The 26,447-nt window shown below is 60.5% G+C and overlaps 1 protein-coding gene and 3 non-coding genes across 5 annotated transcripts in view; all 4 read left to right on the forward strand.

The window, feature by feature from the left end:
- IPO13 (importin 13) overlaps positions 1–11,641 on the forward strand; it is a 59,759-nt gene extending 48,118 nt beyond the window's left edge. Inside the window, exons 16-20 of one of the 2 annotated variants that reach the window (XM_045027008.1) lie at positions 8,821–8,887; positions 9,024–9,082; positions 9,589–9,678; positions 10,072–10,253; positions 11,149–11,641. In XM_045027008.1, the coding sequence (XP_044882943.1) occupies positions 8,821–8,887; positions 9,024–9,082; positions 9,589–9,678; positions 10,072–10,253; positions 11,149–11,248 (498 nt within the window). In that variant the 3' untranslated portion in view covers positions 11,249–11,641. The remainder of the gene's footprint in view (positions 1–8,820; positions 8,888–9,023; positions 9,083–9,588; positions 9,679–10,071; positions 10,254–11,148) is intronic. The other variant, XM_045027007.1, reaches the window with a different exon arrangement.
- Positions 11,642–15,022: 3,381 nt separating this feature from the next.
- On the forward strand, positions 15,023–15,186 carry LOC123376767. Its single transcript, XR_006581938.1, has one exon. It is a non-coding gene; the product is annotated as a U1 spliceosomal RNA (small nuclear RNA).
- Positions 15,187–18,837: 3,651 nt separating this feature from the next.
- On the forward strand, positions 18,838–19,001 carry LOC123376779. The gene has a single exon (XR_006581949.1). It is a non-coding gene; the product is annotated as a U1 spliceosomal RNA (small nuclear RNA).
- Positions 19,002–24,509: 5,508 nt separating this feature from the next.
- LOC123376789 lies at positions 24,510–24,673 on the forward strand. Its single transcript, XR_006581959.1, has one exon. It is a non-coding gene; the product is annotated as a U1 spliceosomal RNA (small nuclear RNA).
- Positions 24,674–26,447: the final 1,774 nt, after the last annotated feature.

The raw sequence follows: 26,447 nt of genomic DNA on the forward strand, positions 1-26,447 counted from the left end.
CGAAATGCAGGGGGGTGGGGGCGGCCAGAGCCGGGACGGGATCCTCACGCTGCTCCGAGCTCAGACTTGTTCTAAAGAAAACTAGAGCGTTTTCCACTCCTCCAGCTGCCTCTCTGCCAGGTGGGAGGTCCCCTGGAGCCGAGACCAGCCTAGCTAGATGGCTCTCTCAGGGGGACAGAGCTTCCTTGCCCCCAGCCATCGCACCGTGGCCCCAAACTGCCCTTTAGAAAGGCAGTCTCCCTCCACGCCTGCAGGGGGAGCAGCATCTGGGGTTCCATCTGGAGCCGTCTGGTAATGGGAGCAAGATGTCTGTGGTGGCAGCTGGGCATCAGCCCATCTGCCCTGTGTGCCGCCTGGGCAGAGCCCCTACTGTTGGAGGCTGGTGTCTGGATCGGGGAGAGCCCTGCACCTGTTCTGTGCTGCTCTCACGCTGGGAGCCGTCCTGGGGCACCGGCTCGGGGAGGCTGAGACCCGAGCCCAGCAGGGTGGTGCTAGAAATGCAGTTTCTGAGGGCAGGCCCTGAAGCTCCATGGGGAGATGCTGCCTGGCTCTTTGGCACGGGAGGAGACGGGGCTGTCTGTCCCAGGGACGGCAGAGCTGGTGTCTGCAGGTCTCTGACACACCATGCGCTGGCCACCCCTCTTCATATGTCTGGGCTCAGTGCCGTTCTCTTGGCCGCTGAGTCTCGAGCTGAGGGCAGCCGCCTGCCCGCCAGAGGTGGGCCACGCAGGGCTTTGATCGCTGCGGCTCTGCCGGCATGGCAGTGTGAAAGGCCACCGCGCCTGGAGTGTGCTTCACCAGAGGCAGCGCTGGCTGCCGTCACAAGGAGCAGTGTCCAAGCCAGCCCAGCTGTCAGAACGCCCATGGTTTGGAGGGGCTGGAGCACAGGGCTGTGCAGAGGCAGGAGTCTGTGTTATGCTGGTGTGTATATACACCTGTCGGGGGAGACACCGGATGCCAGCGCCTCGCCCCCACCTGGGAGCCAGCTTCCCAAGAGAACGTCTAACACCTCCGCAGGAGGGGGGCAGCCTCCAGGCACAATGCTGTGTGCAGCTCCAGCTTCCCAGGACAGGGGGACCCCTCACCAGGGCCTCTCCATCGTGGTGGGTTTGAAGAAACCCCACCAAGGAGCTGGCATGCGGCTCTCCTCAGTAACAAAATGGCCAGGCCTTTGATGTGTGCCCGCATTGCCAGGAGCCATGCGGGTGCCTCAGACAGGGCCGGGCCTCTCTGAACTAGCGGGTAGAGCAGCCTCCTGACTGGGTTGGTGGGATCCCAGCCCCAGGGCCCTACAGACATGGTGGCCATGGCCTGGCCTAGGCAGTCGGTGGGGTGGGGTGGGGCTGGACGCAGTTGCGATGAGTGGTCCCCATGGTCCTGAGTCGTGTGTGGGTCCCGCCTGGCTGGTTCACTCGCTGTGGCCATGTCTGCCATTGGGAGTGGATTGAGACTGCACCTGCTGCTCCAGGGGAGCCAGGCTGGTCAGCAAGTCACAACCCCAGCCCCCTCCAGTGCATGGTGCCTCTGTGGGGAATGCTGGCACCAGCTTCTTCCTCCAGTCTGATGTTCTTACAGGGGCTCTGCCTGCCTGCACAGTGATGCGCCAGCGCATGTCTGGCCCCACAAACCCGCGTGGCTGGAGCACACACTGCAGTGGGCTGTAGATACAGGTACGTCTGTCCTGCGCTGCTCCTAACCGGGCTCCGCTCCCTCCTCCTGCGCTCCCTAGCATAGACCAATACAAGCCCAGTCACCACTTGGCTTTTGTTTTCCAGCTGTGCACCTCCTCCCAGCCCCTGCCCCAGCTGCTGTAGCCCTGCAGCCAGCAAGAGCGCTGGGCAGCCGGGGCCTGGGCACAGCGGAGTGTCTGGGATCGCTGCCTTCTGCCTCTGAAATGTGCCCAGTTCTTTCAAGTGCAGAACTGGCTGGTGCTGGAACGGGGCGGTTAGTACAGGGGCCATCCTGGCAGCCCTCCTGAGCTCTTCCTAGCATTCCCGGCTACCAATTCCCTGCCACCTTCCTGCCCGCCCTGGCTTTCCCCTGTAGATTGTCCGGCTGCCCCCTCTAGTGGGTGGAGCTGCCAAAGGAGTGGGCGGTGAATTATCTTGCATTTCACAGACTCGCTTTGCCTGACACTGCTGTAATGAAAACCAATGCATAAGAGTGGTGTTTTGAAACTCAGCCTTCCGACCCCAGCCTAGTTCTACCCACCTGCGCGAGAGGGACTTTCAGGGGCTGGTCGCTTCCCATTGAAATCCATGAGTCATGAGACAATTGCAGTGTCTTGAAAATGTTGGGTCTCCTCTGAGCCCTCCCAAGCCGTGGTGACCCCTCCTCTGTGCAGGGATGCAGCAAAGGTGCAGCCTGGCTACTCCATCCTTTGATGCTCATGCTGTGCCCTCTGCCCATCCTAGATAGTGCCACACCCGCTGGCTTCCCGAGGCCAGAATCAGCATGTTTCTCTAGACATTGCCCCAGCCCTACCAGAACCTGGTAGATGCCCACGCGCCCAGCCTTCCTGCCCCCAGGAGCACTGCTGGCAGCTGGCACCATGTCTGCTGCTTCTGGGAACGCCTGCGCCAGCATCTCTGTCAGTGGAGGGGAAGGACTTCGCACCAGGGGTGGCTGTTGGGCTCAGGTGGGAGATGCAGCGACTGCACCCCACCCCTCCCAAAGCCAGCCTCTGCCTCAGCATCTGTTGGATGCTCGTCACCCCCCGGCCCTTCCTCACCCCTCTCTTGCAGCCCCATGCATTCCCCTCTAGGACGGCAGCCTCTCGGGCATGGGGCACAGCATTTCTCCACCACACGTTGTGGCTGAAGGCCACATGTTTTATTGCAGCCTCCCAAGTCCTTCCAGCTTGCCATAGCTGCCACCTCTTTTCTGGCCAAGGCCAGGGCAGCTCTCCACATGCCCAAACCCAAGACTTGGAGGAATTGCCTTGTGCAGAGGAAGGCAAAATCTCCTCCTCCTGAGGACTCTGCTTCCAGGAGCTGATCTGACGTTGTGGGCCTGGGCGGCCTCGCTCACCACATCCAAGTGCAGCAGTTTTCTGATGGAGAATCCACCCCTGCCCTGGCGCTTTGGTCCAGCGGTTAATCACCGTCCCCGTTCGAAATCTGGCCTGATCTCTGATTGAATTTGTCCAGTTTCAGCTTCCAGCCCTGGGTCCTTGGCCAGCTTTTCTCTGCTCGGTTCAAGAGCCCTTTTCTCCCCGGGAAGGTACCTGGAGATAGTTGTCAGGTCAACTGTCAGCCTTTGTTTTTATAAACTGAACAGACTGAGCTCTTTAAATCTCTCCCTGTCAGGCATTTCCTCCAGCCCTCCAAACAGAGTCTCTCTTTCCTGCACCCTTTTCAGTTTTTCCACATCCTTTTAAACATGTGGCCCCCAGTGTGCCAATGTGAGTCGTGCCAATGCTGTGTACAGAGCTGCAGTCCTGCTCTCCTCCCACTCCCTGCTCTTCTGTGGCTTTATCCCTCTGTGCCACAGCAGGGCACTGGGAGCTCCTATTGAGTGGCTTGTCCGCTGTGACCACGGGATCCTTTTTCCAGGCCCTGCTTTCCAGGATACAGCCGCAGGCTGCAGGGGTGGCTGGCATTCCCTGTTCTCAGATGGATGACTTGGCATTCGGCTGCATTAAAGCACAGTTTGGTTCCCTGGGCCCAGCTTGCCAAGCCATCCGGTTTGCTCCATATGACTGTCCTCATTACGTAACATGCTGCCAGACTTCGTGCCACCCACAGATCTGCTCAGCAGTGATTCTGTTTTTATTTCCAGGCCACTGACGGTGGTGTCAGGCCTTGAGCCGGTCCCTGGGGGACCCCACTAGAAACACCCCATTCAATGAGATCGGTCAGCCAGGCAATTCTTTTCTTTAAGAACATGACAACATGAGAATGGCCAGACTGGGTCAGACCAGTGGTCCGGCTAGCCCAATATCCTCAGATGGAAAGAACAGGACAGGTATCAAGTGATCCATCCCATCGCCCAGACCCAGCTCCTAGCAGTCATTTATTTATAACTCCTGTTTATATATTTATATTTTTCACTTTCTTATACTAACCCAAACATTCTAGGTGCCAGCCTATAAAAGCACTCTACACACCAGAAGTGAGAGAGCAATAGATTCCTGAAATCCTGGGTTCCCACATACTAACCGTACTGGTTCTAGAACATGGATCTTTAGGGTATTGGGGAGGAGAAAGAAGTTAGCCAGTTCTTAACCCATTTATCAGGTGCTTTCTTGAAGGTGTGTAGTGGTGGTTTTTAATCCGAATTTCATTACAAACCTCTACAAAAGTCGAAATATTCTATCTGTGCCCTCACCTCTACCATCCGGACTTGGCATCTCAGCAAAGAACGAAATGCGTTTGTGTAGCAGAGCCTGCTGTCCATAAGGCCATGCTGTCTGGCATTGAGTACATCACCATTCTTTATCCACTGAACCAAGGCCTGCCTGGGATTGGTGTCTCCTCCCGAACTGAGCAAGCCACTGCCCATGTCTGCCGTGTGCTTTAGAAGGTCCAGAAGCACTTGTGCCTCCAGACCAATGTGGATGCCTCGGGCCTGAAGCCACCCAGAAAGTTTGGGTTTCTGGCTGAGGGCTCTGCCTCCTGCTCAGACCCAGCAGTGCATGCGGGAGCGGTTGCTCCAACACCAGTATGGGGCCTCCCTACCTCCTTTGCATGACGCTGGCCCTGTGGGACACAGATAGACTCACCTCTCACCCTAGCCTGGAGAAGGAGGAGAGGCCATGTTTTTCATTATCTGGGCAGCCCTCGTTCCCACTGGCTCTGTCTTAGCGGAGCCGTCTGTCAGCAGCAGGAAGACGCGCACTCTGGCTCCTTCCCAAGCTTTGAGCTGCCTGGGGGCCCGGTTCCTGGTTCAGCAGCGCCCCTCCTTCCATTCACCAGTGCCTCCCAGGCGTGTCCCAGGCCTGCCTTTCCTGTCCACGTGTCACAGCAGGCCAGGGGCTCAGGACTGTGCTCCAGGCCTTCCTTCTCTCTGTCAGTCTCTGGGATGGGGGCTGCTGGGGAGAAATGTGACTTCCAGGAAGCCTCACCCAGAATCCCAGCGGATGCCAGCCTGCCCAAAGGGGGCAGGACCGGGGCGTGAGCTCCTGGAGAGAGTCCACGCGCCCAGGCTCGGAGCAGAGGGCCCAGACCCTCCGCACTTTCTCCACCACTCTTGATTCAAACAGAATGTCACAGTTGGGCAACAGGTGCCGGTTACTGCCTGGGCAGCCCCAAGAGTTTCTTCCTCAGGACCCAGGCTCTCTGCATCTCAGCCCAAGTAGAGCGCGCCCATCGGACCAGCCTGGCCCCCGGCGTCCATGGGACGCTGGAACTAGGCAGCTGGGATGAGCAGAACAGCCCTTTGCTCAGCTGAATCCTGCAACCCTCAGCAATGCTGCTCTGTCCCAGCTCAGCAAGCAGCCCCAGCCGTGGGGGGCTCACACCTTCCCCTTCCATTGGCTGGGGCATGGGCAGACCTTTCCCAGGTAGATCAGAGGGTACTGAGTGGGGGTAACTCTCATTGGGGCCAAGGCCTCTGTCTGCAGAGACTCCCCTGTGGCCGCAGCCATGCTGCAGTGGAGGTGGAGCTGCTGAAGTTAACGGGCTGGAGGTTGGCTGGCTGCTCCCATCTCTCAGCTGATCCCTGTGAGAGAAGCCATTTCACACAAGCCATCGGCAGCCTGGGCGCCCTTTCCATGGCATGAGACTCAAAGCCTTCATCCTTAGGGGTGTGGGGATTCCCCCAAACGGGGTTTAGTAGGGGCCCAGCTATGGGGCTGTGTAGGAACTACTGCTGCCTTGGAGCTCAGCCACAGAGCCCATCTGGGCAGCTGCTCACGTCAGGCCCACTCGCAAGGGCCCGTCGAGAAGTGGAGTTTCGGTTTGGCCCCTTGTGTTCTCACCATGGCTCCTGTGAGCCTCCTAGAAATGCTTCTCCATCTCCGCCCACGGAGCAGGGGGCCCTGCCTGGGTCAGCTCCCACCCGCCTTGTCCATCAAGAGCTGGCTGCTCCCTCCTTGTGCCCTACCCCCTCCTCCAAAGGAAGCAGCTCTGCCTTGTCTGACAGGCCAGGCCTGTGGCCACTGCACTAAGGGGCAGCGTGTCCAAGGCTCTGCTCTCTGCAAAGTGTGCCCAGAGCCCTCTCCTGGACTTGTCTCGCTCCCGTCGGCCTTGCCCCGAGGAGGACAGAGCCTCCTATGGCCAGGCCTCGGGCTGCAACCTGCCTGCCTTCCTCCTCTGCTCTGCTGCTCCGCTCCCTTCCTGGGCCTTGCTGTGGGGTGGCCTGCACCCTTCCAGAGCCCTGGCTGTTCTCTGGGATTTTGGGCGCCAGCATGGCCCGAAGGATACGTCTACACACAGCTCCACACCGGACCTGGATACAGCTGACTTGGGATCAGGCTGTGGAGCTGTACAATGACTGTGTAGATGGTCGGGCGCAGGCTGGAAGCTTGGGTTCTGTCTACACAGCAATTTTTAGCCCCGCATTGCGAGCCTGAGTCAGCTGATGTGGGCCTGCCATGGGTCTTTCATTCCGGTGTGGTCGTAGCCGAGCAGGGCTGGTGCGTGGAGTGTGTGCGTGTTCCTGCCTCCAGGCAGGTGGACAGAGGTGTCCCGCAGAGCTCGCTGGCTGGGGGAGGCCTGCACAGGTCTCAGCGCATGTCAAATCTACTCCTTGCTCTAGAATAAACCCAGTAAGGGTCTCCTGCCTCAGGCGTATGGTGCGAATCCCTTCCTGGGTAGTGCACGGGGTGTGCATGGATACACCTGGATATTGTGCCTACATATGAGGAATATCCAAATGTTACACTGAGCTTCCTCCCCGTGGCATCACTGATACGTGGCTGAGGTGGAGGCAGGTAAGTCAGCTGCCCCAAAGCAGTGCAGAGAAATCTGCTAGTTCCAGCCGCAGGCTGCGCTGCTTGATGTATAACCCCTGTCCTGTGGGCGCACAGACCGGGTAGGTGGCTTTCATTCCTCGGGCCTGTGTCCCTGGACGACTCCTGTAGTGTCCGCGAGGTCAGTCTGTGCAGTGTGAAATGCTGGTTAAGTGTAACCTGTGCAGTCACAGCAGCAGGTCGTGCATGCAGACAGCTGCCCATCCGCAGACGCTGATGTCCCCTTTGATGAGAACAGCTGCAGTGACACTATGCTAGAAATGAGGGGTCTCAGTCCTCACGCTCCAGAGCACAAAACTTCCATGCCATCCTACAGGGAGGTGCAACGTCCTGCAGACATGGGCCTGGCCTGTCACGCGGGGATGTCAGGCCAGCCAGCCTGCTGCTCTGTGGGGAGAGCCCCGTGCGGTCACCACAGCCACGCTAGGGGAAGGGCCGGGGAACCACTTTATTTTTTACGGTAGACGTCTCAGCCTTTCCCACTGCCCTGCGAGCAGACAGGGCCACTGGCTGGCATGGAGGGCTGCATCCTGTTTGTCTATACACACCTGCATCGTCCGGCCCCCCCATCACAGCAATAGAAACAGCCGTTTGTGAGGAGCCCAGCTCATGGCTGGCCTGTCACTGCTGGCTCAGGCCTGGTGACACGCTGCAGATTCTCAGGCCAGGGTGGAGCTTGTGAGAAGGGCAGGGGCAGTCTGTTGGGATGACGGGTGCAGCATGCTGAGGGGCTGGCATTATCCCAGGCAATGGGAATCGGGCAGCGGCAGGTGTCTGGGTCTGCGTCTGCCCCAGTAGCTGGGCACGCTGCTCAGCGAGAGGCTGGTCAAATGGCCAGCGGGGGCAGAAGCCGGTTTCCCGGCTGGTGTTTGTCCGGCTGTGTGCAAAGGGCATGGGGCCTGTCTGCTGGCGGGGGTTTCTCTGGGCACAGAGCTGCAGCTGCTCTCCCGGTGCTGCTGTGACCAGGGTGGGAAGGATGGTCAGCTGCTGCGCTGTCCGTGGTGCTGGCAGGCTGCGCTGGGCACTAGCCAGGCCAGCAGAGTGCGTGTCCTCCAGGCTCCCTTGCAGGCTGTGGAAATGGCACGACTCTGCCTGGCCAGTCCCTCCTGCCATGGGAGGGCTCTGGGATCAGGGAATTCCTTGGCTTTCTCCCGCTGGGCCCACGCCGGAGCAGCTCGGGTTGAATCCCTACATTTCCCATTAACTGGTGACACATCCCCTGCCTCTTCTTTGAAGGCCCCATGTCTCGGCGGGGGTGGCCTGGCATGCCAGGGCGTAGGGCGTCCCTCCCGCCAGTGGGGGCGGCTGAACAGCAAACGTCTGAGCCCACCAGGCAGCAGAAGGCCGAAGCGCCTCACACTTCAGAGCCGCTTGCTGCTCAGGAGATGCCAAGCAGTCTAGAGCTGCCTCCCCTTCTCCAGCCACGCCCCGTTGATCTCTGGCCCCCAGCCCCAGAACCAAGGTGTAGGGAGGTGACCTGTTCAGCCTTGGAAGCAGGGCCCTTGCTCTGACCCGGTAAACTCTGTTCCCCCCCCCCGCCCCCGGGGAATCCTCTCTTCATAAGAAAAGAGGTGGCCAAAACAGGAGTGTTTCTACTGCCTCCTGCTGAGCCAGGCCCTGCTCGGCCCTGGCAGCGTCCCTCTGTCCGCGTCCGTGTGCCAGCAGTGTGCACGCAACAGCCGTGGCCACTGGCCACAGAGTCCTGGGGCCTCGGGGAGCACTGGGATGGGCTTGGTGGGTGTTTTCTGGGGGAAATGGGTTTCCCCCTTTCTGCTGTGGGAAAGCTGCTCTGCAGACTGGCCGTGCCAGGTAAGTGTGTGCCCGGTGGTGGGGCAGCAGTGAGCTCTGGGTTCGCTGTGTCTGCTGGCTCTGCAGACCGGGTTATTGTGGCTCTGTCTGCTTTGCAGGCTCTCAAAAGGAAGCCCGACCTGTTCCTGTGCAGCAGCCTGGATGTCCAAGCGGTGTTCCAGTGTGGTGAGTAGGGCAGCTAGCCCCAGCCCCTCTAGGGAACCGCCTCCCCGTTGTGGGGAGCTGCGGGGGTGTCCTGGAGAGGACCGGGGAGGGGTGGTGGCTCTTCTGGCTGCTAACCCTGGTGGTTTCTGCCCCTCAGGTGTTCTCTCCTTGAAGTTCCCTGAGGCCCTGACCGTCAAAGCTTCCTGTGGCTTTTTTGTGAGTATTGTGGCTTCCCTTTGTGGCTGGTGGTGGTCGCATGGCTGCACTCCAGGGTGACTAGGGGTCTGCTTGGGGGAAGCTGTTCCCATGCAGTCCCCTGGGGGCCCCAGGCTGACGGGCCCCATCCCTGGGTCTGGAGGAGGCTAGATAACCAGGGCTCCTCTCCTGCTGCAGCTGTGGGACTTGGCGGCCTGAACCTGGCTGGGTCCCCTGTGCCCTGGGGTTGGCTGCAGCAACCTGCCAGGCCCTGCTGTGCAGTGTTCTGTGCCCCTCCCCCTGGCTGTGCAGGAGCGGCAGGGTGCTGGCACCAGGCGTCCTGCTCCTTTGGGCCCTGGGCCCCCCGCATTCTGCTCCAAATTCACTGACCCCGCTACGGAGGGGAAGGGCTTGGGGGCCCCGTGCCCTGGGGGTGGGGGAATGGCGGCTCTCCCGGCTCGCTGCTTGGGTGCTGCCTGAAGGGCTGCCCTCTGGGGCTGGACTGAACTCCCTGGGTCCCGTTGCAGACGGAGCTGCTGCCTCGGTGTGGAGAAATCCCCCCTGTGGGGCAGGTGGTGCATGAGAATGGCAAGCTGCTGCTGCAGGCTGTGCTGGAGGTAAGGGGGCAGGCCCTGGAGTGGGGGAGAGGGAGGGTTTGGGGCAGGACCCCGGGGAGAGGGAGGGGGGCAGGGCCCTGGGGGCACTACAGGAGTCGGGGGGCAGACCCTGGGGCATGTTCACCTGCCAACGTAGCTTCCCCTCAGCAGGCCTTGGCCAAGTGTTGAGTCCTCCCTGCGTGGGCCTGTGCCTGGTGGGTCTTCCCACTCCCGCAAAGGGGTCTGCGCTGTCCCTGCAGCTCCTTGCGCCCTGGGCAGTGTGTTCTTGGGGCACAGGGTGATGCTCCACCAGGGCTCCCCGCAGGAGGAGGGGCCCCGAAACTCGGGCCCTTGGCTGGTGCTGCCAGTCGGGCGCTCCTCTGGCACGCGCTCAGCAGGGTCTGTGCTTCGCAGGGAATCGGGGGCCAGGCCTCCCGCAGCCTGATGGATCACTTTGCAGAGATCCTCTTCGCCCTGAGCAAGCACTGCTTCAGCTACCTGAGCGTCTGGATGAAGGCGGCCATGCAGCAGGAGGGCTTCCCCTCGGCCCGCCTCAGCCCGGAGCAGAAAGACACCTTCAGCCAGCAGATCCTCAGGTGGGCCTGACCCGAGGAGCCCACAGAGTGATCCCAGAGGGGAGGCACCTGGGGCAGGGGCCAACTCCCCCCCCCCCCCCCAGGCTGCTCTGCACACCTGCCAGCCGGCCCCGCAAGGGGAGCCCCCCCTCCCCCTCCCCCCGGCTCTGCGTGCCAGCCGGCCCCGCAAGGGGAGCCCCCCCTCCCCCTCCCCCCCGACTCTGCGTGCCAGCCGGCCCCGCAAGGGGAGCCCCCCCTCCCCCTCCCCCCGGCTCTGCCTGCCAGCCGGCCCCGCAAGGGGACCCCCCCTTCCCCTCCCCTCCCCCCCGGCTCTGCGTGCCAGCCGGCCCCGCAAGGGGACCCCCCCTTCCCCTCCCCTCCCCCCCGGCTCTGCGTGCCAGCCGGCCCCGCAAGGGGAGCCCCCCTTGCGCTCCGCTCCCCTCCCCCCCGGCTCTGCGTGCCAGCCGGCCCCGCAAGGGGAGCCCCCCTTCCCCTCCCCTCCCCCCCGGCTCTGCGTGCCAGCCGGCCCCGCAAGGGGAGCCCCCCCTCCCCCTCCCCCCCGGCTCTGCCTGCCAGCCGGCCCCGCAAGGGGACCCCCCTCCCCCTCCCCCCGGCTCTGCCTGCCAGCCGGCCCCGCAAGGGGAGCCCCCCCTCCCCCTCCCCCCGGCTCTGCCTGCCAGCCGGCCCCGCAAGGGGAGCCCCCCCTCCCCCTCCCCCCGGCTCTGCGTGCCAGCCGGCCCCGCAAGGGGAGCCCCCTCCCCCGCCCCCCCGGCTCTGCGTGCTGCCCCCGCCCGTTCTCCCCTTTGGCTCTGCCATGCCGGTGCTGCTGGTCCCCCAGGCAGCGAGCTGGCTGTGGGCCACGGGTGAGTATTGGCAGAGTCTGTCTGGCTCATGCGTGTCCCTGTCTCCGTGTTAGCAGAGAGCGCGTGAACAAGAGGCGTGTGAAGGAGATGGTGAAGGAGTTCACCCTGCTGTGCCGGGGGCTGCATGGCACAGAGTACACAGCCGACTACTGAGAGCCCCGCCGGGAAAGCAGACGGATCGCCCAGGCCAGCTCTTCCCCGCACGGCAGCCCCTGTCCTCCCTGCCCCGCTGCAATCCGGCTCGTAGAATAACCCTCCACCTCGAAGTAACCCGCTCCGGACGCTGCTCAGCTACCACCCTCCGGTCCCCCAGCATGCTCCCCCGCAGGGGCTGGGAGCGGGCGGCAGCGGCTGCAGGACATGGCGGGGAGACTGGACAGACGGACCTGGCACAGTGACTGCCCTTCCCGTGGGCCGGAGTCCCGGCAGGAGGCTGCCCCTAGCGTGTCCATGGTGGTGACCGTCCCGCACCAGGGCCCTTGCCCTCTGGCCGTGTGTGTGTGGTTTGGGGGAGCCCTGCACCTAATTATAGTCAGGATATTTCTACGCTGTGGCTGTGTTTCTTCTGCCTGGGTCCTGCTCAGCCCAGCACCAGGGGCACCCCCCAGAGCCTCCCCTCTCCACTTGGTACCCCTCTGCGCATGGCCAGCAGGGGGTGCTCAGGCTGCAGCCCTGGGGGAGAGGAGCTCAGCACGCAGGGGTGCTGGGAGCTGCTGTCTGCCAGGGGTTTGGCTTGTTGCTCCTCACTCTGCCGCTCTCTGAACAGGCTCGGGGACCTGGGCAGTCAGCATGAGGCTGGTGTGACTTCGCCCTAGAGGTGGCGGCTTGGGACCCATCTAGCTGCCCGAGGAAAAGCACCAGGCCAGGGCCGGGAGAGCTGGTGGCCGTGCTGCAGGTACTGGCCTGAGAACAGAGCAAGCAGCCGCTGCATCTGACTGCAGCTCAGCACTAGCCAAAGCGGCCTGCAGCAGAGCAGGCGAAGACTTGGCTGTCTGTCCATCTGCTCTGGTGGGGGGGCAGCTCTCACAGGGGTTAGGGCTGCTGGAGCATCTCTTGTGCCACCCCAAGCGTAGGCAGCCAGGGCTGGAGTGTGGCTACGGACCAGTGATGCCCAGTTCCCAGAGAGCCCTTCTCTTCACAACCACCATGTGGCCACTCTAAGCAGGGGAGTGGGCCACTGCTGAGCTGCTCCAGCAGCTCCTGTCGTCCAGCGGATGGGCACAGCTCTGCCTCAGCCCTGTGAGAGGTCAGTGTAGGGTGCCCAGGGGTGGGCAGGGCCCATCCTCCCTAGGGCTGCAGGCTCACCCAGCTTGTGAGAATGCAATCCAGCTGGCCAAGCCCCCAGCCCCACCCCCAAGGCCTGAACTTCAGCTGGGCCCAGCCCCCAGCTCTTGTGCTTAGCGGGGTTCAGGGGTGGCTCTGGGGCCTGGCACAAGCAGGGTGGGAGTGCCAGTCACAGGGAACAGCACCCCCATGCTGCCAGTTTGCCCTTTTGCTTGGTTCATCGTAGCCTCACTAGCTTCTCTCCAGCCACAGGTACAGGGAGGCCATGTGGGTTTCATAGAATATCAGAGCTGGAAGGGACCTCAGGAGGTATCTAGTCCAACCCCCTGCTCAAAGCAGGACCAACCCCAACTAAATCATCCCAGCCAGAGCTTTGTCAAGCCTGAGCTTAAACACCTCTCAGGAAGGAGATTCCACCACCTCCCTAGGGAACCCATTCCAGTGCTTCGCCACATTCCTAGTGAAAAAGTTTTTCCTAATATCCAACCTAAACCTCCCCCACTGCAACTTGAGACCATTGCTCCTTGTTCTGTCATCTACCACCACTGAGAACAGTCTAGATCCATCCTCTTTGGAACCCCCTTTCAGGTAGTTGAAAGCAGCTATCAAATCCCCCCTCAATCTCCTCGTCTGCAGACTAAACAATCATGTGCTCTGGCCCCCTAATCATTTTTCTGGCCCTCCCCTGGACTCTTTCCAATGTTTCCACATCCTTCTTGTAGTGTGGGGCCCAAAACTGGGCACGGTACTCCCAATGAAGCCTCACCAATGTCTAATAAGTGCTTCAGAATTGATTCCTTGAGGACCTGCTCCATGATTTTTCCAGGGACTGAGATGAGGCTGACTGGCCTGTAGTTCCCCTGATCCTCCTCCTTCCCTTTTTTAAAGACGGGCACTACATTAGCCTTTTTCCAGTCGTCCGGGACCTCCCCCGATCGCCAGAACTTTTCAAAGATCATGAGGCGCTGCACCGGTTAGCTGGGCGCTGACCGTTCTATGTCCCCGCGGCATCCGGCCGGCATCTCCTCCTGTGCCACTCACAGCAGCTCACGCGGTGCGGGGAGCCCCTGTGGCACGGCAGGGACTAGACAGGCCAGCGCTCACAGCAGGTGTCTGCCCAGCTTGCTGGCACGTTCAGCACCAGCTGGCTCGTTAATGGGCACATGCCAACCTAGAGTCAAGCGCAGCCCTTTGGGCCTGGCCCAGCTGGGTGGGCTGCAATTCCTCTCCCGCCTGGGGTGGGGAGGGTGGGCTGGTGCCCTAAACCCTGCCCGTGTGGGCGCATCACATGCCTTAAAACAGTCCCTGTAACCCCGCCCCCACACCCCCCCACACACCAGGCAGTGCCGAGATCTCCTGGGCCCACATGCAGGTGTGCACAGGGGTCACTGGTTGTCACGGCGTGGGGGGGCGGGAGTCAAGGCCCTGCACCCCCGGCTTCCTGTGATTCACCGGGACTCTCAGCCAGCCAGTGAATCAGAAGGTTTATTTAGACGCCAGGAACACAGTCCCAGACAGGCCTTGCTGCTACAGACAACAGGACCCCCTCAGTCAGGTCCATCTGGGGGGCCAGGGAGGCCAGAGCCCTCAATCCAGCAGCTGCTTCCTTATCTCGCTGGGAGGGGCGGGGGTGTGAAACGGGCACCAGTCCCTTTATGGCACTATAGAAACCAGGCTGGGGCTGGCGCTGGGTCTAGCCTGAGGCGGAGCTGGGCGGGGTGGGGGAAACCTGCTGTCTCCAGCACCTGCCCCCAAACCCCCTGCCCGGGTTCTGGCTCCCAGTGGGAAGATGCCTGGGGAAAAGGGGAGCTCCCCCCACCCCACCCGCTGGGATTCCTCGGGCCCAGGGAGGAGCCAGCCGCTGCTCTGCCGGGGATTAGCCACGCCTGGCACCAGGGAGGGGCCGGCTGCTGCTCGGAGCCCCTGCCCTCGCTCGTGCCCCCTGGAGCCAGCTCAGGCCTGGGGGCTGGGGCGGGGGCCGTCCACACACACAGGCTGGGGGTGCCGGGAGCTGAGCTGGAGCGTGACCCTCTCCCTAGTGCGGGGGCTCTGACGCAGCCTGTCCCCATGCGGGGGGGGGGGTAGTGAGTGATGGGTGCTGCCCCTGGGGGGGATTCAAACCTGGGCCCCCCGCCCCCAGCAGCTGTAACCCCTTGGGTGCCAGGCCCCCCAGGCTGCAGGGCGGGGAGCGGGGACAGCACTGGGGGCCGGGTCACGCCCCCAGGGGACCCCCAATTGCTGCTGGGGGCTGAGGAGCTGCCCCCGCAATGACTGTGCCAGAGTGGGGCCGGGGTCCCCGCCGCCCTGGCTCCACGGCACCACCCGCCCCCGCCCAGGGGAGAGCGCCGGGCCCGGGCAGGCAGGGGGAGGGGCCCGAGCGGAGGGGCGGAGCCGCGGGAGCGGGTATGCAGATCTGTGTGCGAGCAGAGCATTGTGGGAGCGGATGCAGGCTGCCCAGCGGGGCCCGACTTTGGCACCGGGAGCTCGGTGTGGAGAAGGGAGGGGCTCCGGGGCCGCGTCGGGGCAGCTGTCGGCAGTGGGGGCCGGTGTGCGCGAGGCCGGCGGTCGGGGCGCGGCGGTCCGCCCCGTGTGTTAGAAGTGAGGGGCGAGCGAGGGCGGGCGGCGGCCGGGCGGCAGGAACTCATACTTACCTGGCAGGGGAGATACCATGATCACGAAGGTGGTTTTCCCAGGGTGAGGCTCATCCATTGCACTGCGGGTGTGCTGACCCCTGCGATTTCCCCAAATGCGGGAAACTCGACTGCATAATTTGTGGTAGTGGGGGACTGCGTTCGCGCTCTCCCCTGGCGAGCGGTGTCAAGAACAGACAGATCCGGCTTGGAGGAGCCTTTGCAGCGCTGCACTTGCTCAGCTTTGCTTTCTCTGTTCCTTTCGCTGGCGATCCCTGGCTCTTTGGTTTCCTTTGTGTCGTTATCCGCTTTTTCCACGCTTCTCGGGCCGCTTCGCTGCTCTCTTTTCTCCTCTCTAGAGCTGCGGTTTTTCTCTCGCTGCGGCCTTTGCTGCCTCGTCTCTTCCAATTAGGCTCTTCTTTCCCAAAGCAAAGCTCTCTTCAAAACCTGCCTTTCAAAAGGCTGCTCTCGGGGGCATAGTCTCTCTCGTGGGACCAACCATCTTACTGGGACAGACACTGGGCTGGCACCACCCTGGGGGGGAGGAGGTTTTCCCACGGCTTTAGGCCCACCCCCTCCCCAAATGCCATTTGCTGCACTGGATCTGCTCACTGTTGGGGGCCCTTCCCCCCAACACACCCAGCTGAGGGGCTGCCCCAACCCACTCAAGTGCTCAGCTCCACCAGGTAGGCGCGCTCAGTCATGGCACATGCAGCCCCCGCGGGGCTCCTGCCTCCCTTCCCGGGCCTGGTGGGACATTCAGTCTCTCTGCCTTGAGGCCGGGCTGGGTGTGCCCAGAACACCTCGTCCCAGCTCTCGGGGCCGAGCGCCCCAAACTCATTGCATGGCCAGGCGCAGGCTGAGACAGCCGGTGCCCTTAGCCAGCAGGAAATGACCCTGCGTGTGCCCCCTGCCACCAAAGAGTGGAGGGAATGGAGCCCTGGCATCTCCCCCACCTCCCGGTCCTGCCAGCTCTGCACAGGGGCCTGGCACCCCCAGACCCTCACTGAACACACCACGGGCCTGACTCGCGTTTCTGGGGCTCCTGGCTCTGTCCTGTGGGCAATCGCTGAGTGGGGCCCAGTGTGTGATTAATTTGTGGGGCCTCAGCCGGCCATCACTGATATTTTCATACATCTGCACAGCTGCTTCCTCGCACAATTGGTGTCCAACCCCCCGCACTCCCCGTCCTGTTCACAACGTGGTCTGCCTCTGATGCCAGCCTCCCCATCCCCCCACCTGCTGAGCTGCTCGCCCCCCCGGCCCTCGATTTTGCCCCATGCAGGATTCTGGAACTAGGCAGAGGGCTAGAACCCAGCCCAGCTGCTCTGCTCTAACCACAGGGCCCCGCTCCCCTCCCAAAGCCGGGGCTAGAACCCCCTGCTCTAACCACAGGGCCCCCACACGCTCCCAGAGCTTGTTAGAACTCAGGTGTCCTGATGCTGCCTCTGCTAGCCCCCACCCTCCCATCTAAAAGGGCCCAGCCCCTCACTATTTGGTCCGGCCCCGCGAGTGCGGCCAGGCACCAGCCTTGTTATGTGTTTTTAAACAAGCCCCTTTGCATTTGCTGCCCCGCAATGAGCTCCCCATAAACATCCCAGAGCGCTACCACGATGGCCCCTTTGAGTGCGTGTGACGGTGCTGCCCGTGGGAGCCAGCTGAGGTCACTCAATCAGGGTGAACTGCAAACCAAACGGGGCAGACAAACCCCAAACGCTGGTGGTTATTCCAATACTTAGATTTACCAACCAGCACAGAACAGCTCCTGTGTGACCTCACTGGTTACTCAGAAGTTCAAACACCGCAGTTCCCTTAAAGTGCCCGGCCTCAGGCCTCCATCCGGACACACTTGTCAGATATGGTGATGATTCCTGAAAATCTTACTTCATCATATAAAAGAAAAGGTTCTTCCAACACCAAATGATCAGCCACATACTCAGGTCCAATTATAAATTAGATCTTTACTCCTTGTTCTGTCATCTTCTACCACTGAGAACAGTCTAGATCCATCGTGTTTGGAACCTCCTTTCAGGTAGTTGAAAGCAGCTATCAAATCCCCCCTCAATCTCCTCGTCTGCAGACTAAACAATCATGTGCTCCGGCCCCCTAATCATTTTTCTGGCCCTCCACTGGACTCTTACCAACTTTTCCACATCCTTCTTGTAGTGTGGGGCCCAAAACTGGGCACGGTACTCCCGATGGCGCCTCCCCAGCTCTGCTTGTGCCCCCACCCTGCCACTCCCAGCCTGCAGCACCCCCTGCTGTTCTGCTGCCTGACTTTGGCTGGCATTACCAGTACCCCCCACCCTGACCCACAGCCCCCTGCTAGCCCGGCCCTGGGCTCCTCCCAAGTCTGACAGTGCCCCTCAATCCCGACCCGCAGCCCCTGCTAGCCTGGCCCTGGGCTCCTCTCAGCTCTGACAGTGCCCCTCAATCCCGACCCGCAGCCCCTGCTAGCCCGGCCCTGGGCTCCTCTCAGCTCTGACAGTGCCCCTCAATCCTGACCCACAGCCCCCTGCTAGCCCAGTCCTAACTCCTGACCTGCAGCCCCTCCTGTTCTCATTGGAGCCCTGTTTTTCTGATGTGCCTGCGTGGGGCTCCCACTCCCGCTCGCATCTCCAAGCCTGGACGCTGCCCATCCTCAGCCCCTCACCCCACCCCGCTGAGCCCTTTACTCCCAGTGACTCTGGAGCCCAAAGGCCGTGAGGAGTGGGGTGCAGGGCCCCTGTTCATGCCCACTGCCCAGCCTGGCTGGGGTGGGGGGCAGAGGTTATTCCAGCAGCTGCCTCCTTATCTCGCTGGCAGGGGCGGGGGTGTGAAACGGGCGCCAGTCCCTTTATGGCACCATAGAAACCAGGCTGGGGCTGGCGCTGGGTCTAGCCTGAGGTGGAGCTGGGCGGGGCGGGGGAAACCTGCTGTCTCCGGCACCTGCCCCCAAACCCCCCTGCCCGGGTTCTGGCTCCCAGTGGGAAGATGCCTGGGGAAAAGGGGAGCTCCCCCCACCCCACCCGCCGGGATTCCTCGGGCCCAGGGAGGAGCCAGCCGCTGCTCTGCCGGGGATTAGCCACGCCTGGCACCAGGGAGGGGCCGGCTGCTGCTCGGAGCCCCTGCCCTCGCTCGTGCCCCCTGGAGCCAGCTCAGGCCTGGGGGCTGGGGCGGGGCCGTCCACACACACAGGCTGGGGGTGCCGGGAGCTGAGCTGGAGAGTGACCCTCTCCCTAGTGCGGGGGCTCTGACGCAGCCTGTCCCCATGCGGGGGGGGGGGGTAGTGAGTGATGGGTGCTGCCCCTGGGGGGGATTCAAACCTGGGCCCCCCGCCCCCAGCAGCTGTAACCCCTTGGGTGCCAGGCCCCCCAGGCTGCAGGGCGGGGAGCGGGGACAGCACTGGGGGCCGGGTCACGCCCCCAGGGGACCCTCAAATGCTGCTGGGGGCTGAGGAGCTGCCCCCCCCAATGACTGTGCCAGAGTGGGGCCGGGGTCCCCGCCGCCCTGGCTCCACAGGCACCACCCGCCCCCGCCCAGGGGAGAGCGCGGGCCCGGGCACGCAGGGGGAGGGGCCCGAGCGGAGGGGCGGAGCCGCGGGAGCGGGTATGCAGATCTGTGTGCGAGCAGAGCATTGTGGGAGCGGGCGCAGGCTGCCAGGCAGGGCCCGACTTTGGCGCCGGGAGCTCGGCGTGGAGAAGGGCGGGGCTCCGAGGCCGCCTCGGGGCAGCTGTCGGCAGTGGGGGCCGGGGTGGGCGAGGCCGGCGGTCGGGGCGCGGCGGTCCGCCCCGTGTGTTAGAAGTGAGGGGCGAGCGAGGGCGGGCGGCGGCCGGGCGGCAGGAGCTCATACTTACCTGGCAGGGGAGATACCATGATCACGAAGGTGGTTTTCCCAGGGTGAGGCTCATCCATTGCACTGCGGGTGTGCTGACCCCTGCGATTTCCCCAAATGCGGGAAACTCGACTGCATAATTTGTGGTAGTGGGGGACTGCGTTCGCGCTCTCCCCTGGCGAGTGGTGTCAAGAACAGACAGATCCGGCTTGGAGGAGCCTTTGCAGCGCTGCACTTGCTCAGCTTTTCTGTTTTTTTTCTTTTTCGCTGGCGATCCCTGGCTTTTCGGTTTTCTTTATGTCGTTATTCGCGTTTCCCAGGACCGCTTCGCTGCTCTCTTTTCTTCTCACTACCGTTAAGCCTCGTTTCTTCCTTTTGGGCTCTTCTTTCCCAAAGCAAAGCTCTCTTCAAATCCTGCCTTTCGAAAGGCTGCTCTCGGGGACATAGTCTCTCTCGTGGGACCAACCATCTTACTGGGACAGACACTGGGCTGGCACCACCCTGGAGGGGAGCAGGTTTTCCCACGGCTTTAGGCCCACGCCCTCCCCAAATGCTATTTGCTGCATTAGATCCACTGGCCCTTCCCCCCAACACACCCAGCTGAGGGGCTGCCCCAACCCACTCAAGTGCTCAGCTCCACCAGGTAGGCGCGCTCAGTCATGGCACATGCAGCCCCCGCGGGGCTCCTGCCTCCCTTCCCGGGCCTGGTGGGACATTCAGTCTCTCTGCCTTGAGGCCGGGCTGGGTGTGCCCAGAACACCTCGTCCCAGCTCTCGGGGCCGAGCGCCCCAAACTCATTGCATGGCCAGGCCCAGGCTGAGACAGCCGGTGCCCTTAGCCAGCAGGAAATGACCCTGCGTGTGCCCCCTGCCACCAAAGAGTGGAGGGAAAGGAGCCCTGGCATCTCCCCCACCTCCCGGTCCTGCCAGCTCTGCACAGGGGCCTGGCACCCCCAGTCCCTCACTGAGCATAAGAACATAACAAAGGCCGTACCGGGTCAGACCAAAGGTCCATCCAGACCAGTATCTGTCTACCGACAGTGGCCAATGCCAGGTGCCCCAGAGGGAGTGACCCTAACAGGCAATGATCAAGTGATCTCTCTCCTGCCATCCATCTCCATCCTCTGCCAAACAGAGGCTAGGGACACCATTCTTACCCATCCTGGCTAATAGCCATTTATGGACTTAGCCACCATGAATTTATCCAGTCCCCTTTTAAACATTGTTATAGTCCTAGCCTTCACAACCTCCTCAGGTAAGGAGTTCCACAAGTTGACTGTGCACTGCGTGAAGAAGAACTTCCTTTTATTTGTTTTAAACCTGCTGCCTATTAATTTCATTTGGTGACCCCTAGTTCTTGTATTATGGGAATAAGTAAATAACTTTTCCTTATCCACTTTCTCAACATCACTCATGATTTTATATACCTCTATCATGTCCCCCCTTAGTCTTCTCTTTTCCAAACTGAAGAGTCCTAGCCTCTTTAATCTTTCCTCATATGGGACCCTCTCTAAACCCCTAATCATTTTAGTTGCTCTTTTCTGAACCTTTTCTAGTGCTAGAATATCTTTTTTGAGGTGAGGAGACCACATCTGTACACAGTATTCGAGATGTGGGCGTACCATGGATTTATATAAGGGCAATAATATATTCTCAGTCTTATTCTCTATCCCCTTTTTAATGATTCCTAACATCCTGTTTGCTTTTTTGACCGCCTCTGCACACTGCGTGGACATCTTCAGAAAACTATCCACGATAACGCCAAGATCTCTTTCCTGACTCGTTGTAGCTAAATTAGCCCCCATCATGTTGTATGTATAGTTGGGGTTATTTTTTCCAATGTGCATTACTTTACATTTATCCACATTAAATTTCATTTGCCATTTTGTTGCCCAATCACTTAGTTTTGTGAGATCTTTTTGAAGTTCTTCACAATCTGCTTTGGTCTTAACTATCTTGAGTAGTTTAGTATCATCTGCAAACTTTGCCACCTCACTGTTTACCCCTTTCTCCAGATCATTTATGAATAAATTGAATAGGATTGGTGCTAGGACTGACCCTTGGGGAACACCACTAGTTACCCCTCTCCATTCTGAGAATTTACCATTAATTCCTACCCTTTGTTCCCTGTCCTTTAACCAGTTCTCAATCCATGAAAGGACCTTTCCTTTTATCCCATGACAGCTTAATTTACGTAAGAGCGTTTGGTGAGGGACCTTGTCAAAGGCTTTCTGGAAATCTAAGTACACTATGTCCACCGGATCCCCCTTGTCCACATGTTTGTTGACCCCTTCAAAGAACTCTAATAGATTAGTAAGACACGATTTCCCTTTACAGAAACCATGTTGACTATTGCTCAAGAGTTTATGTTTATCTATGTGTCTGACAATTTTATTCTTTACTATTGTTTCAACTAATTTGCCCGGTACCGACGTTAGACTTACCGGTCTGTAATTGCCGGGATCACCCCTAGAGCCCTTTTTAAATATTGGCGTTACATTAGCTAACTTCCAGTCATTGGGTACCGAAGCCGATTTAAAGGACAGGTTACAAACCTTAGTTAATAGTTCCGCAACACACCACGGGCCTGACTCGCGTTTCTGGGGCTCCTGGCTCTGTCCTGTGGGCAATCGCAGAGTGGGGCCCAGTGTGTGATTAATTTGTGGGGCCTCAGCCGGCCATCACTGATATTTTCATACATCTGCACAGCTGCTTCCTCGCACAGTTGGTGTCCATCCCCCCGCACCCCCCGTCTTGTTCACAACGTGGTCTGCCTCTGATGCCAGCCTCCCCATCCCCCCACCTGCTGAGCTGCTCACCCCCCCCCTCCCCTCGCTTTTGCCCCATGCAGGATTCTGGAACTAGGCAGTGGGCTAGAACCCAGCCCAGCTGCTCTGCTCTAACCACAGGGCCCCACCGTCCCCCCCAAAGCCGGGGCTAGAACCCCCTGCTCTAACCACAGGGCCCCCACATGCTCCCAGAGCTTGTTAGAACTCAGGTGTCCTGATGCTGCCTCTGCTAGCCCCCACCCTCCCATCTAAAAGAGCCCAGCCCCTCACTATTTGGTCCGGCCCCGCGAGCGCGGCCAGGCACCAGCCTTGTTATGTGTTTTTAAACAAGCCCCTTTGCATTTGCTGCCCCGCAATGAGCTCCCCATAAACATCCCAGAGCGCTACCGTGATGGCCCCTTTGGGCGTGACTCCAGGCACGAACAGCTCCGCGGACCGCACGTTCCTGGGGGCTGTACATGTGCTGTTAGTATAAGCTGCCTGGGTGCAGGGCAGCGGTGGGACTGAAGGGGCTCATGCCTCCACCACCCCCCGTTCATTTGGCTGGGCCCCGGCTCCCCCCACACTTTGCAAAGCTGCCGGCGGCTTTGGCACTAGCGAATGGGCGCCGTGTCAATGCAGAGCCGGACAAGTCCTTTGGCCCAAGCGCTGGGTAGGGGCGGCCCCGGCTCGGCAGCACGTGGCAGGTGCCAGACAGCGGGTCCACGGGACTCCTTTCTGTACCGTACGGCTCGGCCTAGAATCATAGACTATCAGGGTTGGAAGGGACCTCAGGAGGTATCTAGTCCAACCCCCTGCTCAAAGCAGGACCAATCCCCAACTAAATCATCCCAGCCAGGGCTTTGTCAAGCCTGACCTTAAAAACCTCTCAGGAAGGAGATTCCAGCATCTCCCTCGGGAACCCATTCCAGTGCTTCACCACCCTCCTAGTGAAAAAGTTTTTCCTAATATCCAACCTAGACCTCCCCCACTGCAACTTGAGACCATTGCTCCTCGTTCTGTCATCTGCCACCACTGAGAACAGTCTAGATTCATCGTCTTCGGAACCCCCTTCCAGGTAGTTGAAAGCAGCTATCAAATCCCCCCTCAATCTCCTCGTCTGCAGACTAAACAATCCCAGTTCCCTCAGCCTCTCCTCATAGTCATGTGCTCTGGCCCCCTAATCATTTTTCTGGCCCTCCCCTGGACTCTTTCCAATTTTTCCACATCCTTCTTGTAGTGTGGGGCCCAAAACTGGGCACGGTACTCCAGATAGGGCCTCCCCAGCTCTGCTTGCGCCCCCACCCCGCCACTCCCAGCCTGCAGCACCCCCTGCTGTTCCACTGCCTGACTTTGGCTGGCATTACCAGTACCCCCCACCCCGACCCGCAGCCCCTGCTAGCCCAGCCCTGGGCTCCCCTCAGCTCTGACAGTGCCCCTCAATCCTGACCCGCAGCCCCTGCCAGCCCAGCCCTGGGCTCCCCTCAGCTCTGACAGTGCCCCTCAATCCCGACCCGCAGCCCCCTGCTAGCCCAGCCCTGGGCTCCCCTCAGCTCTGACAGTGCCCCTCAATCCCGACCCGCAGCCCCTGCTAGCCCGGCCCTAACTTCTGACCTGCAGCCCCTCCTGTCCTCATCGGAGCCCTGTTTTTCTGATGTGCCTGAGTGGGGCTCAGGATGGGTCCTCCCACTCCCGCTCGCATCTCCAAGCCTGGGTGCTGCCCACCCTCAGCCCCTCACCCCACCCCACCCCGCTGAGCCCTTTACTCCCAGTGACTCTGGAGTCCAAAGGCCGCGAGGAGTGGGGTGCAGGGCCCCTGTTCATGCCCACTGCCCAGCCTGGCTGGGGTGGGGGGCAGAGGTTATTCCAGCAGCTGCCTCCTTATCTCGCTGGGAGGGGCGGGGGTGTGAAACGGGCACCAGTCCCTTTATGGCACCATAGAAACCAGGCTGGGGCTGCCGCTGGGTCTAGCCTGAGGCGGAGCTGGGCGGGGTGGGGGAAACCTGCTGTCTCCAGCACCTGCCCCCAAACCCCCCTGCCCGGGTTCTGGCTCCCAGTGGGAAGACGCCTGGGGAAAAGGGGAGCTCCCCCCACCCCACCCGCCGGGATTCCTCGGGCCCAGGGAGGAGCCAGCCGCTGCTCTGCCGGGGATTAGCCACGCCTGGCACCAGGGAGGGGCCGGCTGCTGCTCGGAGCCCCTGCCCTCGCTCGTGCCCCCTGGAGCCAGCTCAGGCCTGGGGGGTGGGGCGGGGGCCGTCCACACACACAGGCTGGGGGTGCCGGGAGCTGAGCTGGAGCGTGACCCTCTCCCTAGTGCGGGGGCTCTGACGCAGCCTGTCCCCATGCGGGGGGGGGGTAGTGAGTGATGGGTGCTGCCCCTGGGGGGGATTCAAACCTGGGCCCCCCGCCCCCAGCAGCTGTAACCCCTTGGGTGCCAGGCCCCCCAGGCTGCAGGGCGGGGAGCGGGGACAGCACTGGGGGCCGGGTCACGCCCCCAGGGGACCCCCAAATGCTGCTGGGGGCTGAGGAGCTCCCCCCCCCAATGACTGTGCCAGAGTGGGGCCGGGGTCCCCGCCGCCCTGGCTCCACGGGCACCACCCGCACCCGCCCAGGGGAGAGCGCCGGCCCCGGGCGGGCAGGGGGAGGGGCCCGAGCGGAGGGGCGGAGCCGCGGGAGCGGGTATGCAGATCTGTGTGCGAGCAGAGCATTGTGGGAGCGGGCGCAGGCTGCCAGGCAGGGCCCGACTTTGGCAACGGGAGCTCGGCGTGGAGAAGGGAGGGGCTCCGGAGCCGCGTCGGGGCAGCTGTCGGCAGTGGGGGCCGGGGTGGGCGAGGCCGGCGGTCGGGGCGCGGCGGTCCGCCCCGTGTGTTAGAAGTGCGGGGCGAGCGAGGGCGGGCGGCGGCCGGGCGGCAGGAACTCATACTTACCTGGCAGGGGAGATACCATGATCACGAAGGTGGTTTTCCCAGGGTGAGGCTCATCCATTGCACTGCGGGTGTGCTGACCCCTGCGATTTCCCCAAATGCGGGAAACTCGACTGCATAATTTGTGGTAGTGGGGGACTGCGTTCGCGCTCTCCCCTGGCGAGCGGTGTCAAGAACAGACAGATCCGGCTTGGAGGAGCCTTTGCAGCGCTGCACTTGCTCAGCTTTGCTTTCTCTGTTCTTTTCGCTGGCGATCCCTGGCTCTTTGGTTTCCTTTGTGTTGTTATCCGCTTTTTCCACGCTTGTCGGGGCCGCTTCGCTGCTCTTTTTTCTTCTCGCTGGAGCTGCGGTTTTTCCTGCCTACGGTCCGTTAAGCCTCGTCTTTTCCAATTGGGCTCTTCTTTCCCAAAGCAAAGCTCTCTTCAAATCCTGCCTTTCGAAAGGCTGCTCTCGGGGACATAGTTTCTCTCGTGGGACCAACCATCTTACTGGGACAGACACTGGGCTGGCACCACCCTGGGGGGGGAGCAGGTTTTTCCCACGGCTTTAGGCCCACCCCCTCCCCAAATGCCATTTGCTGCACTAGATCCACTGGCCCTTCCCTCCAACACACCCAGCTGAGGGCTGCCCCAACCCACTCAAGTGCTCAGCTCCACCAGGTAGGCGCGCTCAGTCATGGCACATGCAGCCCCTGCGGGGCTCCTGCCTCCCTTCCCGGGCCTGGTGGGACATTCAGTCTCTCTGCCTTGAGGCCGGGCTGGGTGTGCCCAGAACACCTCGTCCCAGCTCTCGGGGCCAAGCGCCCCAAACTCATTAAGAACATAAGAACATAAGAAAGGCCGTACCGGGTCAGACCAAAGGTCCATCTAGCCCAGTATCTGTCTACCGACAGTGGCCAATGCCAGGTGCCCTTGAGGGAGTGAACCTAACAGGCAATGATCAAGTGATCTCTCTCCTGCCATCCATCTCCATCCTCTGACGAACAGAGGCTAGGGACACCATTCTTACCCATCCTGGCTAATAGCCATTTATGGACTTAGCCACCATGAATTTATCCAGTCCCCTTTTAAACATTGTTATAGTCCTAGCCTTCACAACCTCCTCAGGTAAGGAGTTCCACAAGTTGACTGTGCGCTGCGTGAAGAAGAACTTCCTTTTATTTGTTTTAAACCTGCTGCCTATTAATTTCATTTGGTGACCCCTAGTTCTTGTATTATGGGAATAAGTAAATAACTTTTCCTTATCCACTTTCTCAACATCACTCATGATTTTATATACCTCTATCATGGCCCCGATTATTAGCCTCTTTTCCAAACTGAAGAGTCCTAGCCTCTTTAATCTTTCCTCATATGGGACCCTCTCTAAACCCCTAATCATTTTAGTTGCTCTTTTCTGAACCTTTTCTAGTGCTAGAATATCTTTTTTGAGGTGAGGAGACCACATCTGTACACAGTATTCGAGATGTGGGCGTACCATGGATTTATATAAGGGCAATAATATATTCTCAGTCTTATTCTCTATCCCCTTTTTAATGATTCCTAACATCCTGTTTGCTTTTTTGACCGCCTCTGCACACTGCGTGGACATCTTCAGAGAACTATCCACGATAACTCCAAGATCTTTTTCCTGACTCGTTGTAGCTAAATTAGCCCCCATCATATTGTATGTATAGTTGGGGTTATTTTTTCCAATGTGCATTACTTTACATTTATCCACATTAAATTTCATTTGCCATTTTGTTGCCCAATCACTTAGTTTTGTGAGATCTTTTTGAAGTTCTTCACAATCTGCTTTGGTCTTAACTATCTTGAGTAGTTTAGTATCATCTGCAAACTTGGCCACCTCACTGTTTACCCCTTTCTCCAGATCATTTATGAATAAATTGAATAGGATTGGTCCTAGGACTGACCCTTGGGGAACACCACTAGTTACC

Source organism: Mauremys mutica, chromosome 8 (genome assembly GCF_020497125.1).
Source record: "Mauremys mutica isolate MM-2020 ecotype Southern chromosome 8, ASM2049712v1, whole genome shotgun sequence".
In the NCBI taxonomy this organism is placed as follows: Eukaryota; Metazoa; Chordata; order Testudines; family Geoemydidae; genus Mauremys; species Mauremys mutica.